This window comes from Passer montanus, unplaced genomic scaffold (genome assembly GCF_014805655.1).
Source record: "Passer montanus isolate IOZ18808 unplaced genomic scaffold, ASM1480565v1 scaffold22, whole genome shotgun sequence".
NCBI lineage: Eukaryota > Metazoa > Chordata > Aves > Passeriformes > Passeridae > Passer > Passer montanus.
In genome coordinates this window covers 8,220,008-8,237,386 of record NW_024366815.1, presented here as the reverse complement: position 1 = coordinate 8,237,386, position 17,379 = coordinate 8,220,008, and the positions used below count along the sequence as shown (strand labels likewise).

General features: G+C 40.3%; 2 protein-coding genes across 5 annotated transcripts in view; one reads left to right on the top strand and one right to left on the bottom strand.

Annotated features, from left to right (window-relative positions):
• Nucleotides 1–15,303, bottom strand: part of GPBP1 (GC-rich promoter binding protein 1) — a 37,280-nt gene extending 21,977 nt beyond the window's left edge. For all 4 annotated transcript variants that reach the window (XM_039709702.1, XM_039709703.1, XM_039709700.1 and 1 more), the window contains exons 1-3: nt 15,165–15,303; nt 13,995–15,045; nt 13,131–13,204 (exon numbers count right to left, since the gene is read on the bottom strand). The gene's annotated coding sequence lies outside the window, so the exon portion shown is untranslated. The remainder of the gene's footprint in view (nt 1–13,130; nt 13,205–13,994; nt 15,046–15,164) is intronic.
• LOC120502522 (translation initiation factor IF-2-like) lies at nt 14,859–16,369 on the top strand. Its single transcript, XM_039710018.1, has 4 exons — nt 14,859–15,049; nt 15,149–15,467; nt 15,498–15,728; nt 15,761–16,369. Exons 1-4 carry the CDS (start codon nt 14,859–14,861, stop codon nt 16,367–16,369), a joined length of 1,350 nt encoding a protein of 449 aa, XP_039565952.1.
• Nucleotides 16,370–17,379: the final 1,010 nt, after the last annotated feature.

The following is a 17,379-nucleotide window of genomic DNA, read 5'->3' as shown; positions in this document are numbered from 1 at the left end:
ATTAAGAAACAACAAATCAGAGCAGATTCCAGCAAGAAAAAAGTTTATTCCCCTTCACTTGGACACAGTTCTCATCTTCAAGCAGAAGAACCATGATATCTTCAGAAATTATCAAGACAGATTTTCAGTACTGAAAGATTGACACAATAACAACAAAGTCTTCAGACTGAGGCATTTACAGTCTGAAAAACAATGAGTTAGATTAGGTTTATACTAAGTAAAGATTCTACAAAGTATTACCAAGTTATTGGTGCATCAGCTATTAATTACAGGACAGAAAATCCACTAACAATGTAACTTAATAGATTTATATTACTGTTTTTAGAAAACTAGTCAAGCTTCCTTGTTTATGCAACTGCTACGAGAAGAGTTTGTTATTAATTCACTAACATACTTACCTTTTATCCTTTGCACAAAAGACTGGGTGATCACCAACTATCCAAGGACTGGAAAAGGTATTTTGCAAAAAGACCTTTTCCCACAGCTCACTGACATGGGCTGCCTATTTCTTCATGCAAAAACTTTTCTAGAAGCAGATTCAAGTCTTCCTCATGTTCTCAGCTAAAAAGGCTCTGAAAAATTTTTTGATAGTGCTGCTCTGTCAGATGAGTCAGTCCTTTTCTTAGAAAGAAATAAACTTAAATGGTAAAGACAGAGACTTGGGCCAAAACTACAAAATACTCAGAGCCAAGTCAGCAACAGAATATATATGTAAGTTTCAATAAACCTATAAAAGACAAACTTTTAGGGCTAATTATTCCAAATAGTTTTAACATAGAAACAGCAAGAAAAAAAGCACAGACGTATTTCTAGAACACTACAGGACCAAACTCAGAGGTTTGCAGTTAAGCATTAACATGAAAAACAACTCCTGTGGATACTCCACACCAAACTCAAGAAAACATTTTTTTCACCTAATTGTAGGTATGCCTGGTCTAGCAATTAGACATGGGAACAGAGAGTTCTTTCATTATTAAACCTCTCTAACTTTGAATAGGCACAAACATCCCAGTCCTAATTAAACAGGGAAACAAAGGGCAGGTCAGGAAAAGATATTTTGAAACTGTATTAGAGGACAGAGCCTACCCAGCTTAAAGTTACTGGTTCCATGTTTTACCAGGTTTCATAAACATTCTTACAGATGCTAGCTCTCTGATGTTGCAAACAAGTTTGCCCTATATATAAAAAAAATATTAAAAGCATGATCTCTGTTCAAATGATCTGACACATATTTGATAGCTCTAGGATATTCTTCATTCTCAGGAAGGTATTTGTGATAAACTGAAAACAGATCACAAACATAAGAATGGGATGTCAGCAAGGCACCTCTACTGCCACAGGCAGGCTTTACTAAGCTTAAACCCTTTGTGATCAGCTTGGCTGCCAACACTAGTGTGTTTCTTGCTTGTTTTCAACTTAAGCTGGACCAACAACTAGCAAATTATACTGCAACACATTCTAGCACTAAAAAGGTTCTTTCTACCTTCTTTCGCTGCTATTCAGGTCCCCTACATAAGCTATCCCAAAGAGTCAGAGACACTGCATTCAGAATGCAGAGAATCTGCATTCTGTGTATTTCGCTGCTATTCAGGTCCCCTACATAAGCTATCCCAAAGAGTCAGAGATACATCTGCATTCTGTGTCCACAAAAGCATTTGCAGCCTTTATTCAGACACATACTACATACTACTTTTAAATTAAAAAAAAACAACATTGAAAGATTTGAATAGAATGAATGTCAGTAGCATAAAATTGGTTTTATTACACTGACATGAAACTATGTATCTACTACTAGCAAGTCTTCTCCTGCATACACACCACACAAACTGTTCAGTAACACTAATAAAGCAACTGATGCACTCCGAGCATTAACACAGCTATCAGAAGTAAACTTAGTGAGGTGAACACCACAGAGACAAACACAATTCCAGGGCTTTCAGAAACTCTCCTGGTAACAAAAGAGCAGGCCCAAAATTTATCATGAATGTTTAAGCCACCATTCCCTATTAGCACAGATCTGCCATTCTTCAACTGAACTGCGGCAAAAGCTAACTTGGCTCAGACTCTCGGCAACTGAAGCAGAGCTGCACAATTCTAGAAAGGTAAGAAAAAGATACTGAAATACTGCTATCCTCATACTATTAACACTCAAATACATTTAAAAGTCTTTAGTCAGGCTCATCAAACTCTTGTCTCATCTCAGCAATAGCCTCTTGTGACCAATTCAAGTAATGTGTAGTGACCTCAGTAACAAAAGTCTTCCATAGCCCATACCTTTAGATAAAAGTAATGTGTTGCTGTGCTGTGGATAATAGAATAGTTTAGTGCAAAGAAATAAATCCTGTTCTTAAGTTTTACATCTTGAGGGGGGGGTGGATCTGAAAGAAGTCTGTAAAGAATTTTGCTTTAAGTAACATGGAGTAATTAATCCAATATTCAATGAAATAAAATTTACTTCTGAAGTTTTGTGAAGTATGAGCCTCAATAAAAAGGTAGTGGCTGCCAAGGAATAATGAACAGCTGGTCCCAGATTATATACAGTGAAGAGATTTGTCATAAATATTACCCAGTCATCTACTTTGAGCCACATTTGCAGCTGAAATAAGAACACTCCAGCAAACGCACTCAACCAACATACAGAAAAGGTTGGGCTGGGCTTTTTTCTATGATTTGAGTCGACAAGGTTCTTTTGTGACAGAAATTATCTTTCACCAGTAGAAAACCCTATATTCTGAACGAATTTGTGCTATCTGCACAGCATCTGGGAAAAACTGATGTATAGTCAAATTTTACAAAAATAAGTAACATGCTACGAGAAGGGAATCAGAAAGCTACTGCATGAATCAGGAGTCAAGACTTCTGGGAAAAGGCTAAGAAACAACACCTAGGGTCAACACACAAACCTGCAAAAGCAACAAAAATTAAGCTAAAACAAGTACCATTGGTTTATCTTGTGCATACCAAATTAAATGAAGAAATCAAACATTAAAGACTATAGTCAATTTTTCTCACACTACTACATTTTTCTTTTTAAATTCACATAGAACAAGTGAATCACACTTAAGAACAATAACACAAGGATTCAAGATTTTACTTGATGCAATAACAAACTATTTCAGTGATCAGGGACATGAAAAATCTATCTGGCTTACTTTGCCTCACAAAATGAAGACATAAGATGTATTTAAAAAGTGGTTATGAACATGTGAAGGAGAAAATTTCAGCAAGAAAGCAGATGTGTTAATCCAAAACATCACCAGAATCAAAGGATATCAATCACAGTATATTGAAGGTGGACAGACACATGGTGCTGAAGATCAAAGGAACAATATTCTTAAATAGCTTTAAGACTTAGACAAATATTTGAACCTGTCGATTTCTATTACACTTCTAAACCAGACCCCAATAATTGTAACTGAAGAGTTTAACATGCAGGGTGACGCACTACACAAAGCTAATACACTGTAAAATACACTGTAAAAAATACATAAAGCTTTTTACACTGTAAAAGCTTACCCATTTTTCCCTATTTTCAGTGCTAACCACTATGTGATGTCTCTCCAGCAACATTTTTCTCTCTCCCATGCTGTTTGCAGTAAATATACAATTTAAAAAACTAACTTTTTAATCACAAAGAACACCCATTACAACTAAAATGTAAGTAAAATTCTGGGTTTTTCCTGCAATAATACAAATAGAATTTAACATAACACAAAAGCAGAGAACACCCTACTATTCATGAACTTTCAGATTAGCCTGCTTCCAGATTTAGCAAAGTTCTTCCTCAAACTTCATCTTAACATTAAAATTTTCACCTTATCTGCAACCATTTGCTATTACTGGGACAAGCAAATTTACTAACATTTAAGTTTCATTTGCAAAGCTTATTCATAATACACATTAAATAGTGTCATGGAGTACATTTTGGCTTTAACAAACACAATTTGTCACATTTTAATAAAGTTCTGTAAATTCTTGAAGTAAAAATTAATTTATTTTAACACCTGGGGTTTTTTTTCCCCTCTATTTATTTGCCGGGGGTAGGTGAAGGACACAGGCAGAACAAAATGCTTGCTCGTTCTCACACCATTTGTGCTAAATTTGGGACGGCTGCCACCACAGTCATGTTAGTCATGGATTTCATGTCCTTCACTATGGGGCAATTCTACCAAGCAGGCAGACTGGCAGTACGTGGCACTACTTTCCAACCACTAGTGAAGCCCATGAGCACCACAGGCTAAGCACAGTGCAGAACCCCAGCAGGCATCTGTTACTCCAGACTATACCTCTGTGTAGCACAAAAAAATGGGAATACACTGCAGTGACATACCAGACTCAGTACAGGGTAACTGCAGAGCCACTACAGACAGAATTGTGTGTGTGTACTATCTCACTTAAATGCAGCACTACACACAGAAGCAGTTGTGCTGCCAAACGTTATGAAGAAAAAGGGTAAGACACGAAGACAGACCTAGATTATTTTTCCCCCATGCCAGGCATCTGTAAAATACTGCAAACAGTTAGCACAGACAAAGCTTTAAAATAAATAAAATGAAAAAAAAAGTTTATGAAAATTAAAATGAAAAAAATAAACTAAAAAATAAACTAAACTAAAAATAAACTACAAATAAAGTACAAATAAAATTATAAATAAAAAGAAATAATTTTTTAAATAAAATAAAAAAGTCTCCAGCTCAAACTGTAGAAAATTTACTGTGTAAGCAGACTACTTTCACACAGCAGAAACTCATATCATGTCTTCTGCACCGCTTCTGACAACACAGTAGAATAGCAAATTCCTTGACAAAAGTATTTAATCTGGCCTTAAATGTATCATGAAAACAAAGGCTACTGATGTCTAGAATAAACTGGTCACACAAAAACATAAATCACCTGATCATTTGTGGTCCCTTTTAAACACAATCCTTTACCCGGAATTTCTTCTAGATTTAATTGTATTCATTAAACCTTTACAGCATTGAAAAAAAAAACAATCTCCCTCTAAGATTTACACAACACTAAAATCAGCCACAGAGCATCTCTGTAGAGCAGAATACAGGAACTGGAAAAGTGACTGTTGTGAGAATTGAGCCAGAGGCAATCTCTGCACTGTCGGTATAAGAGGACACAAGAGCCCATAGATGGCAGGTCAAAAGAAACCACCCTCTGAAATACTGCAAGATGGCAGGGCAGAGAAGGCAGATGTAATCAAAGCATTTGGGATTTCAGTTCTCTTGTACCTAGAGTCTCTAGTCCCATCAATAGTATTAACAAAACTAAAGTCTCCCTCATCATTTGCATCTTCACACAGTTCTACATGAGAAGTGAGTTTAATGGCTTACTAATTTTAAGTTTGGAAAGGACCCTCTGAAAACTTAAAACATCCAAAGATAACTCTGAAAGACTAATGGCCAACTTGTACTTCCCTAAGCTTCAGTCCAAGACTAATGGCCAACTTTTATCTCCCTAGAACTTCAAACCAAGTGTCAGCCTCTGTCCATTGGTCAGATACTGCAATTTCTTTATCATCTTTGTGGTCCTTTACTGAACTCTCTCCACCAAGCCTCACCCTTTCTTGTATCAGGGAGCCTGTAACAGTGTTGCACATCCTGGAAGGTGACACAGTCCTCCACCTGTGGCCTCACCAAGGCTGCACACACAACAAAGCTGAACTCCCCTTGACCTGACTGCAACACTCTTCCTAAATGTTGCCCAGAGAGATTTTCACTCTACTCCTTACAAGGATGTATAGCTGGCTCATGGCTGGCTTGCTGTTCAACAGGACGCCCAGGTCCTTCTCTGTAGCTGCTATTCCAGAAAATTCACGCTTTCCCTTTGCTTCATGAGGATCCTGTACCCACCTTCTTCCACACAGCAGACCAAACATCAAGTGTTTGTATCATCCAGTTCTCTCTATCTTACGTTATCTGCAAACTTGCTGAGGGTAAACTCTACTCCACTGTCCACAACTTCAATGAAGATGTTCAATAGCAGGAGCTCCAGCCACAAACCCTGGGGTACACTGGAACAGCTTCTTCCAAATGGCCTTTGTGCCATTAACTGCATCCCTGAGGACCTGTGCCTGACCATTCTGATAGCTCTGGAAACACCTCACTGCTCACTTCTCCACATACTTGCCGCCTTTTCCATGACAATGTCATAGGAGACAATGCCAAAAGCCTTACTGAGGTCAAGATAAATATCATCCATTGCTCTCTGTTCATCTACCAAGCTAGTCGCCTCATTGTATAGGGCTATTAGCTTGCTGAAGTGTGATATCCCCTCCATAAAGCCATTCTGACTGCTCTCATTCATCTTCCTGTCCACCACATGTCTGGAAACACGTTTCCAGGATCAACTGGTGTGCAACCTCTCCATGGACTGAAGTGAGGCTGACTGGCCTGTAGTTCCTTGGATCCTCCTTCTTATCCTTCCTGATGACAAAATTAATATTTGCTCTCCTCTCTCACTCAAGAACCCCTCCCCAGTGACCATTAGACCTCTCAAAGATGGCTTTGCAATAACATCAGCACATATAGAATATTAGGTTCTGTTTTGTCGGGCCAGGGTTTTATGAGCCTTCAAAAGGGAACCTAATACACCCAAGGATAGCTTGGCTATTACCTTTGGAGGCGAAGAATGAGCAGGATGGCTTCTGCTGCGGTGTTTGAAACAAAAAGGTTTAATAAAAGGCAAAATAATAAACAGAAAATCCGAGCCAGGTACAGAGGTCTGCCCTTGGTAGAAACACGTTCACAAAAGCCTCGTGGTCCTTTTGTTCTCTCTTTTTCTACCTTATGGCCCAGGCGGGACCTTTTGGCTTCTATCCAATTAGGTGACCCCAAGGTTTTAGTGACGTCTCTGGGGTCCTATAAGGTGGCTTTTCACCTGATCGTTGGGAGAAACTTCTGGGCTTCTTTCCTTTTTTGGGGGACAAAGGCTAGCTTTGCCACTCTGTCATTAGGGGGCATTCTCCTACACTCCTACAATAGAAGAATGGAACACCCACGGAACCATTCTGTCAAGCCCTATGGACTTACAACGTTATTTAAGTGTTCCCTAACCTGATTCTTTCTTCACTGAGGGTGGAGAAAAAAGGCACAGCAGAACCTGAAGATGACAAGGACATGAGACCAGAGACAATCCCCACCCAATTTTAAGGGCGTTGTTTAACTTGTCTAACCAGTATTCAGCTGGAAGAGACAGTCCCACTGGTAGTGAACAGATCTCCAACCCCAGGGAAGTCTCTTCCAGTGAACAAAATAAAAAATACTTCTCTAACTCAGAAACTCATCTTCAGTACTTAAAATAGGTTTCATTACTATAGATAAGATACATTTGGTAACACTATCTGTCTGAACTGTGAAAATAAATAAAAATAGCTTTGCTTTTTCATAATGTTCTAACATGAAGAAACAGATAAGAGGGACATTATTATAATATGAAAAAAACAGCCAATAATATAGTAAAACAGCCAAAACTTCTACATTTTAAAATTTTTATCTACTAAAAGTTGTGTGCTTTTGGAATGGACCTACCATGCTATAATGACACCCTATTTAAATGGAGCCGACCAGAATTTTGTGGGGAAAAAACAAATTTTAAAATGAAGCCAAAACTGGAAAAAAAACCCCAAAACAACCCTGTCAGTTAAACACATCACCAGAAGACAAGGAAAACCACAGGAAAACAGGTCTGTATCTTCAGGTTCTATACTTAAACTTTCTCTCTGTGTAGTCAGTGTCACTTCTCAGGAAACAGTTTCTGTGACACTCAGGAACTTGAGAAATTGTTAGAAGACCATTAAATAAAAGGCAATATAAACTCAAACAGCTAGGAATACTTGAAGCTTGTGAATGGAATTTCAAAATTAGCAACAACAGGGGGAGGGGATGAAAGGTTCAAGCTATGAATTCACAAAAATTAGAAAAGAGATACAAATGTCTTGATGCTCCCTGAAGACCACTTTAGACATTCAGTCAATTGATTTGCACAGAGAAAACCTCGAACAGAATAAATGATAAAAACACTGACATGATATACACATTTATATTTTACAAGGGAATCTAAAATTAGTATGTATGCATATCTAAGTGGCACATTCCTATGAGCTTTAATCTAATGCCTCATAGATTATTATCACAGTAAGTACAGCACACCACAAATTACATAGGGGACCCTTAACTTCACTTCTCAACTACACACATCTGACAAACCACCCTCGCTCTGCCAATGTAATTTTAAGCATAGTATTTATAAATGGGATACAAGAAGGTTGTAAGCTGTGACAATTAAAGCACACTATAGTGTTGTTAAGAGAGCATAGAAAGAAAAGGTTATACGCAGTGTCTCAATTTGCTGCTCCTGCTTTGTTTCCTTGAAAATGAGCTCCAGCATACATATCGAATTCTTATTTCACCAGAAGACAAACAAGAGCATATGCATGAACTTCAGAGGGTCCAACAAGGTAGTTAGAATACTGGCCCTTCAGTCCTCCCATCATGGGCCAGCTTCAAATTTTGGCTTCAACTCTTTATCATTAGCCAAAGAAAAACTACCAAGTATTGGTCTGAATTAGGCAAAGAAACTACAAGCACAAGATGGTACATTGGCCATCAGCCTACACACCCTTTCTTCACATACAGGATCATTCAGGACTTTTTTCATACTAAGCAGATCTTCAAAAAGATCTGCTGCCAAACGCTGCCAAAAATTTTTTCTTCTGCCATAAAACATCTTCTGTCAAAAGAAAAATTTCCAGTGATAGCAGATCCTTCTCTGTTATCCCTCCCTACTATCTCTAGTTAAGAGTAGCACTAATTTGAAATCAAGTTGCTAAATGTAAGGTCTAAACAATACTTTTATTTAAAATCTGTATATCTCCATTTTCATTCCCCAAGTTTATTCAGCATCTTCCTTACTATTCTGTGATTCATGCAGATACAAATTTTGAATAGCAAAATGACTTGAAATTAGCTTATTTTGATTTGTTGTATGTCACTAAAACAAAAGAATATTCAAACTCTTACACAAGCTTTATGAGTTTTTGAAACTGGAAACATTTCTACTGATCACAATTTGCTGCAAAAGCATGACAAACACTTCAACTGAAGATTCTTTCTTTCTTTCTTTCTTTCTTTCCTCTCTATGTAAGTGAACAGCCACAACAATAGAATAAGTTTACATCTTTACAGTCAAACTTTTCACTCTCTGAAGGGAAAGAGTATCATGTCACCCCTTGTGGCATATCAATGAAAAACTATTTTTTAAAAAGATTAGGCTTGGGCATGGTAATTCCCCCTAGTTTTTCGGTTCTCTAAAATTTACTGCCTAAGACTCATACCTTCAACAGAAAGGAAAGGGAACTGAACTTTTTGAAGGGCTCTCCCACCAATTAAACAAAAAACTCTGAAACAGTTCCACTGTAGCCTCTTATTTCTCAATCATGCTACTGCAGAGCAAGCAAAACCTCTAGTTTTAGTTTTGATATTCCCACCATCCAATACAGAACTGTCCTCATATATATTCTACCACTGGACAATATAGAAGAACTAAAGAAGACATCCATACAATTTACAATTTACCTTCTTGCCTCATGTTTTAAAAAGAAGTATAAAAACTAAGGTTTCCTGCAGAGCACTAGGGAAGGAGCAAGGGTCCTCTGCTAGATCTGAGCACTGATACTTATGTATGAGGATTACGCAGAGTCAAAATATAGCAGTCCGTTTTTTAACCAATTAAAGCCAACACATTCATTAGTACAGCCACAAACTTAATACTTACCTTTACAGAGACTTAGCAAAAATATAGAAAACCCAACAAAAAAAAATACACCTTCATTTCTACTTTGTGCTCAAGTTCCTTATGGGAGAATGAACCAACTAAGCACACTGTGTTTTGTATATGAATCTAGAACATGAACACTGCTTTTTAGCATATGGTCCCCTTTTCTATGTACAGTTATGGTTCATAAGCAACATTATCTCTGTGAATCAAATATAAATGTTACAACAATCAAAACATCTTTTAAGAAGTGTTTTAGATATACATGAAGCTGCTAAGTCCTTTGGATGACATAATGATGACTTTTTAACCAAAAAAAATGTTTCTGGTTTTGCACTGTACTGAAACATAGATTATTTAAAAAATGCAAGCTAATCCATAACATGAAATAACTTCACATTTACAGGCAGTTTCAACTGAGTAACTTCAATTCACTACAGCCAGGTTTCTTCTCCTTGAGAACCTAACACACTTTGGGGTGTAATGATTCCGCTAAATGGTACTGACCATTTAGCAAAGGCCTCACAGATGCTCATTCCTTGCCCATTAACAAGGTTCAAATTCAAAAGCTAAAGTGTGAGTTGAATTACATCACCGCCCTAGTCACCATATGTTATGTAGGAAATCACCAGAAATTCTTCAGTACTTGAGAATTGTCACAAGAAAGAAGTAGCAGTTGATAAGGACGGAAGTTTTGCCCTATGCTGAGCATATAAAGCAGATAACTTCTTATTTCAGCTGTTCCCCTGACTATGTCTACCCAAGACATGAAAGGAGGAGACTGTGGAAGAGTTGATAGCACCACACGGAGCATTATCATCAGGCACTCAAACACATAGAGTAAGCAAAAACAAAACAAAAAGTGTGACAAGTTTTATTCATGTCTGTATACCAAGATCTGCAAATAGTTGTCTTTGCAGGACAGAATTGATTCCTACTACTAAAAAAAAGGAAATAAAAGCAACTTCTTCAGACATCATTGATGAACTGTCACTGCAACAGTTCTATCCACAGAAGTTAAACAGAATAACCTCCTCAGAATAAAAACAAAAGGGGCACAAAGTACATTACCCTGTACAACATAAATATCTGCACAATTTGCCTCTATCACTTTACCAGTGTAATTCTGTTTCAGCTTTGCTGCAGGATTAAAGGGAACTTATCCTCAAAAGATTCCACCAACTGTTTTTTCACATAGCAGAGAAACCTGCACCATTCTGAAGAATTAGCCAGTACAAATGTACCCATTTTATGAAGCTACCAGAACAAACCCATCAGTAAAGACACAACCTGCTGACAGTTATCCCTCTACATTATGTTTACATCAAGGTTTAAAGTATAAGGTCTTGGGAGCAAGGACATTATCTTTACAGTTGTCTGCAAAGCATTTAACAAAATGCAAGCACTTGAAAAACAAAAATCTAGGGAAGAAATTAAAGTGGAGCCGCACGCTTGGCATTTTCTCCTCAGTTGGTACAAATTTTGTCAGGGTACAGGGCACAGTTGTAAAAAATTCCTGAATCCTTGTCAAACACATATATACACAAACAGGAAAAATATACACTGCTATAGAACCCCTGAAGATAAGGGGCTAATGTGTATATCTCAAACACCAATAGCTGAATAACTGCAGAGCCAACCAACAGTTTGTGGTAAATGGGATGTGGCTGGAGAAGGGGATGTGCAGAGGTAGGACAGCACTCTTCTGGGACCAGCATCCTCATTCTAGTCCACGGAGACATAAAAAACAAGACAGCACCAGCACAGAAGCAAGCATGACTGTTGACCAAAGCCCAATGCAATATGGGGATAATGAGATCACCAGGAGTCCCCCAAAACCCTCCAAGCCATTTCCAGAAAGGCCTCAAAGAATGGACCATGGAAGACAACTGATCTACATATAAAATTAAAACCGTAGCTTCAGGACAAGGAAATCATCTATAAAAAGGTACCCCACCAAGCCCTGCCTGCACATCCCAGGACATCCCATAGCCAGACCAACACTAGGAATCAGGGCTGGTGATTTCCTTCTCTCTTTTTTCCTTTTTCTCTCTCTCCCTCTCCTTAATTCATCTCTTCCCCTCTACCCCATTCCTACTATGTAAGCTGTGGGCTTATATAGTAGGCCAGGGACAGACATACCCATTTCAGTGCCAAGTGTGCAACTGATGTATAAAACCTGGTGATTTTTTGTGGACCCTCCAACTTTTGTTGTCCCTTTCAACCACATGCATTTATGAATCTTGGGTGCTCCTTTCCCCTTAAGTGCAGAACACCGTAACTTCCCAAGTGCAAGTACTGTTAAAGCATAAAAGAATTATCCTACCAACAAACAGAGAGGTGCAAAGATAGAATTAATTTAATGAAACTAAAATGCAACTCCTCAAAACTTCCAGAAGGAGAAGAGTCTATAAAAAGATGTCACCCAAAATAGTAAGTGGGGGATGCAGTTCCTTGATTTCAGTGAGAGCATCTTGAAAACAAATAAAAGTATCTCAGCACTGAAAATTAATAGCTTAGAAAAACAGGCAACACGACACTTTTTCTGTGAGTTAAGAAGTGAATATTTCTATTACTCTCATGCACATACAATAGACAACAATCAAATGAAATGGCCAGTCACACCAGAACTCTCCATCTACCAAATGCCTTCCAAAAAATCATACTCATACAAGGAATATACAACATCATTCTTTTCTGTTGGTTCAGTTCTTTAACAAGTGGCTCAGCCCACCAGTCAACCCCAGCCACACCTAGACTAAAGACAGAAGAGCCACAAGACACAGCCAGAGATTAGAGCAACAGGCCCCTACTCATGTTCCATAGTACCCATACTTTCAAAACAACAAAACTGAAACAGAAGCTAAAACAAAGCAGCAAGACCATCCAAAGCAGAAAACTGAAGTTAGTTCAACTTTTAGATACTGACAGCATACAGATAAGAACTTAAATGAGAGTCAGAATTTACAAAATTTATGTAGATGCAAGTCCTTCATTTGTGGTCAATATAACAAGCTACAGGAGTTAAAATACACTGCAGTAATTTTAAAATACAGTTTCACATGCTTAACTACACTTTTTCTACAAGGTTTTAACACATGCAATCTTCCCAAATATCTTTGCACTGCCCTTAGAGAAAACCTTTTTTTCATTAGTTCACTACTGCTAATACTTCGGTACTGTAGAAGCTCTCAAAACTATTTTAGAAGGTGACAACTCAGGTAAATGTGTAACCTCTACCAGACGCTCAGTTTAAAGTCTACCCATTAATGCTTTAATTATTTAAAGCCTCATGAATCATCAGGGTGTGGTAGGGGATAGAGAACTTCAGTAAAATTACCACTGACTTTTGAATTAAGTTGCTCTGTCCATCTTAATTTTCTTTCAGCATTCTGCAGCAGCAGTTCTGTTGAATGCAAACCTACAAAAAATTATCACATTAATGCCAAAATTAAACAAATATTTAATCACTGCGGGATGAATAAAACTACAATACATCTAAAAATAACAAGGAAGATAAGCCAACTCACTGCTAGATTTAATTTTGAATCACTCCAAGGAGAAGGAGCTTTTTTTGAAGTACTATACTTGCAGACCAGTCAGTCTAATTCATTCCCATTACAGAACAGGAAAACACACTGAAGTCAATCTTGTAATATCAACATAGAAAAAAAGCTAGTTGCAGAATCAGTAAAATAATTTTTGGTTAAAAAACCCTCTGGCTTTCATATGTGACAAAGAATCATGGAAAGAAATAAAAAAGAGTAAAAACCCCTCTATATTATTACTACCCTGATGCTGTAAACACATCTAACACAAATGGAAGGAATGACACATGCAAGCTATCCAGAAGACTTGTTCAAAAGGGTATAACATTCACTGTTGAGATTACAACATTAACATGAAGGCTAAATTCCTTATGGATTTAGTCTAAATATAGATACTTTTTAATCTCACATAAAAATCATACTCTTATCTACACGTTTCTCTCTGTACCTGTATTCTTCAAATTCTTGAAGAAATATTCCATTAATTATAAAAGCCAGCAAGTAAAAATTCACAAGATTCAACATTCTCAAAATAAATAAAAAAAAAACCACCAAAACAAAAACCAAGGAACCTCTAACCAGTAAAAATTACAGGTTTAACTGTTCTACTGATAAAATGTTTTTTTCAAGTGTAAATTGATTTATGAACACTACAACACTTACCTAATCCAAGAGGACCGCACAAGGTGCTAGTACAGGGTGATTTATATTTTTCCAGTTTGTTTTCCTTGAGATAATACCCCGAGTTCCTGTTGATACTACATTCGTGGCAGTCTGACATAGATTTGACCTCACAGAAATCAGCTACCCATCCTTCTCGCTTATAGATTCTGCAAGTCTACTTACAAAGTCTGCCAATGTCTGTCTCAAAAACCTTTTATTTTCTCTGACAGTTTCTTCTCTTGTCTATTCAATGCAGATACCAGTATATGCAGCATCAGCTCCAAGTGAAATAAACACAGGTTTTACTCCACAAACTGTGATGTCAAAAACCCAAATTTCACATATGAACTGAAGAGCATTTCCTACCTTCCGGCAGCCAGAGGCATTTATAAACAGTTATCTGGATACCTCCATACTGCTTATGGGCAACAACATTCTTCAACAAAAACAGTAAATAAAATATAAAAGAAAAAAGTATAAACAAACATCTATTAAATTCTTCATTTATAAAATAGGTCTCACTGCAAAATGAGAGAAGACTATGTCAGAAAATCTAAACAATGAAAAAAGGGGGGAAAAAAAATCTGCCATGAAACTTTTCAGCAATGTCCCCACAGTGACTCAGGCCACATTTAACCTGGAGCCAGTTAACAAGACTGGTTAAACCTCCGATTCAGAAAGAATGTTGCCGAGAAGAAAAACAATATGTAAAAAGACGAAAACAGTTTATTTTGGCAGCTGAAGTATTCAGAACTTCATAAATTTAGCTATGTATCCATGCCATGCGGACAAAAGAATCCAAGGGTGATGTGCTCAACACTGCTAGAAGAAAAAACCTCACGATTTCCTCAATTATCTTCCCCGATGTCTACTGCTTGTTTCAGAGGCCTTTTCAGGACAAAGCACGCACAAATTATCCCAGAACAGTATCCGATATTTCTTCCCTTTCACAGGAAGCAACTGCTGCAAGTCGGTGTCCACCTTTTTTCTTCTCTGGCAGCTGAAGCAAAAGGCTGCAAACATCCAGGACTGACTCTATCGTTCAAGCAACCTAGGTAAGAAGAACCAGAAAAATCAGTTTTCCCTTATGAAATCCGGACTGGCGTTAGACAAACACAAAACAAACAAAACCCAAACGCCTGAATCTTAAAAAGAGAAACAAATAGAAACCTGGATCCCAGAGACAAGCACGGACGCAACCAGGGCGCCGAGCCCAGAGCGGAAGCCTCGGCTACTCCTCCACTCGCGGCGCGGACAGGGCGGCAGCGGTGTTTGACGGAGGGCGCAGCCTATCAGCGAAATCCTCCTGCTGCCGCTCAGCCCCGGCAGGAAAACACGCTGGGGGTGCGGCGGGGGACGGGGAGTAGGGGCTGGCAGGGTTGCGGGGAAAAACAGGGAAAGGAAGGGTCATGGCTCGCTTTATTGGGAAAGCTGAACAGATGTACAGGAAGCACCCGGGCGGGAAGCGCTGATCTGGGCCAGGGACATTCCCCGGAGGGGCGGCGGGAGCCGCCGAGGGAGCCCCAGCGCGGCCCGGGGCATGCTTCCTTTTCCGGGGTGTGCGGACAGACAGACCCCGCTCCCGGGCTGTGGGGACACGCAGAACCCCGGCTCTCGGGGCGTAAGGGCAGACAGAACCCCGGCTCCCGGGGTGTGCGGACAGACAGAACCCCGGCTCCCGGGGTGTGCGGACAGACAGCACCCCGGCTCCCGGGGTGTGCGGACAGACAGAACCCCGGCTCCCGGGGTGTGCGGACAGACAGAACCCCGGCTCCCGGGGTGCACGACCTCCCGCTGCGGCTCCGCCGAGTGCCCGTCCTCTGCCCTCCCGGCGGCCGCCCTGCTCGCGCCGCCGGGGGCGGCTCCCCCTGCGGTCCCTGAGGGCGGTCCGGGCAGCCCGGCGGGGTAAGGAGGGTGGCGGCCCGGCCGCTCTGTGTTCCCTGCGCTCCCGTTCCCGGGGCTGTCCCGGGCTGTTCCGAGTGCCGCCCCACACCCCCGTGCGCGCGCGCGCACCGCGCGCTCGCCTCGCTCCCTCAAAATGGCGCCGCTCCGCGCCGCAGTGCTCCCCGCGCGCGCGCGCAAGCTCCGCGAGAACCCCCGCGCGGGGGCCCGGGGAGGAGCGGGCGGGGCTCCCCCGTACCGCCCCCGCCGTGACGTCACGGGAACCATCCCGAACGTTCGGCGCGGGACGGGGAATCCCCAGAGCGCGCCCCGCCCTCGCGGCGGGAGTCCCCGGCGCCGCCGTCACCGACCGGGCAGCGGCGCGGGGGCGGGCCCGGGGCGCGGGGCCCGGCGGAAGTGCCGCGCGCCTGCGGGAGCGCCCGCCTAGCGCCGCGGCAGGTCAGCCTGCGGGTGCCGGTGCCATCCCCGCGTGAGGAAGCGGCTGCAGCGGGCACCGGGAAGCGCAGGTCCCTTGGCTCCGCAGCGCGGGTTAATCGCGGGTTAATCGCGGCGCCGGCGGGGCTCAAGGCCACTAAAAACCGATAACCACCGACTAATAAAACAAAATACCAGGATCTTCGGTAAATCGACAGATACTTCGGTGTACAAGCGCACGAGTGGAAATACCCTGGACGTCTGCGCAATTACTCTGCGTGCGCAGTTCTGAGAGAACAGTGATGGATAGATTCTTACTGCTGGGGTTCTAAATGCCTAAATCAGCAATTTTAAATTCTTATAATCTTTTTACCAACACAATTTTTTTTAAATGAATTAGGTAAAAAAGTAAATTTACAAAATTATATTTAGATCTAGTTAGAAAGAATGCTGACAAGTGTTTGTAGCACCTGCATTTGTTTCTGGTTTTTCTCTGGAAGTTTCCTCCACAAGTTATTGTAGAAACTGAGATTTGCACTGATTTTGACAAAAATTGGCTCAAACTGTAGGATTCTTTTTTAAAAATGTATTTTACAGGCCTGTATATATGGTTAAAGTAAACTGGCTTTCATACCTTGATAGAAATCACTAGAAAGCAACAATTACCAGAAACTTGACTAAAAATCAACAACTGAGAAAATAAAGTAGAAAAAGCACATGATAATTTTATCTTTAAACTGACAAAAGCTCTGAAACAATTCAGAAGCACTGAAACAATCTTCAGCTCAACTCTTGAGTAGTTAAACCCCAGTTCTGATTTCTAACACCAGCAGCATTTTTCTAGGTTCAGGAATTCAAGATTCAACACAGTCTTGACTGCAGTGAAACCTCCTTTCTCCTCACCCTTGAACTTGTTTGTCCTTCTGTTTGCCTGTGCTGCAAAAGCAAGGATTTCCAGGAAGGATGTGGGAGCATTCGCTGTTGTCCCTTAGTTATTTGCACAGCCTGATGCCAAACCTGAAACCGAGGGCAGGAAAGGCAGGGCAGTGCTCTGCCACCTGGCCCAGCT

What these genes read in the sequence shown, in the direction of transcription:
- LOC120502522 (XM_039710018.1), top strand. Translation starts at nt 14,859, where the DNA reads ATGTCTACTGCTTGTTTCAGAGGCCTTTTCAGGACAAAGCACGCACAA. An exon ending in CTATCGTTCAAGCAACCTAG is followed by an intron (nt 15,050 to 15,148) that starts GTAAGAAGAACC and finishes AATCTTAAAAAG; the next exon opens with AGAAACAAATAGAAACCTGG. An exon ending in GGTGTGCGGACAGACAGAAC is followed by an intron (nt 15,729 to 15,760) that starts CCCGGCTCCCGG and finishes GACAGACAGAAC; the next exon opens with CCCGGCTCCCGGGGTGCACG.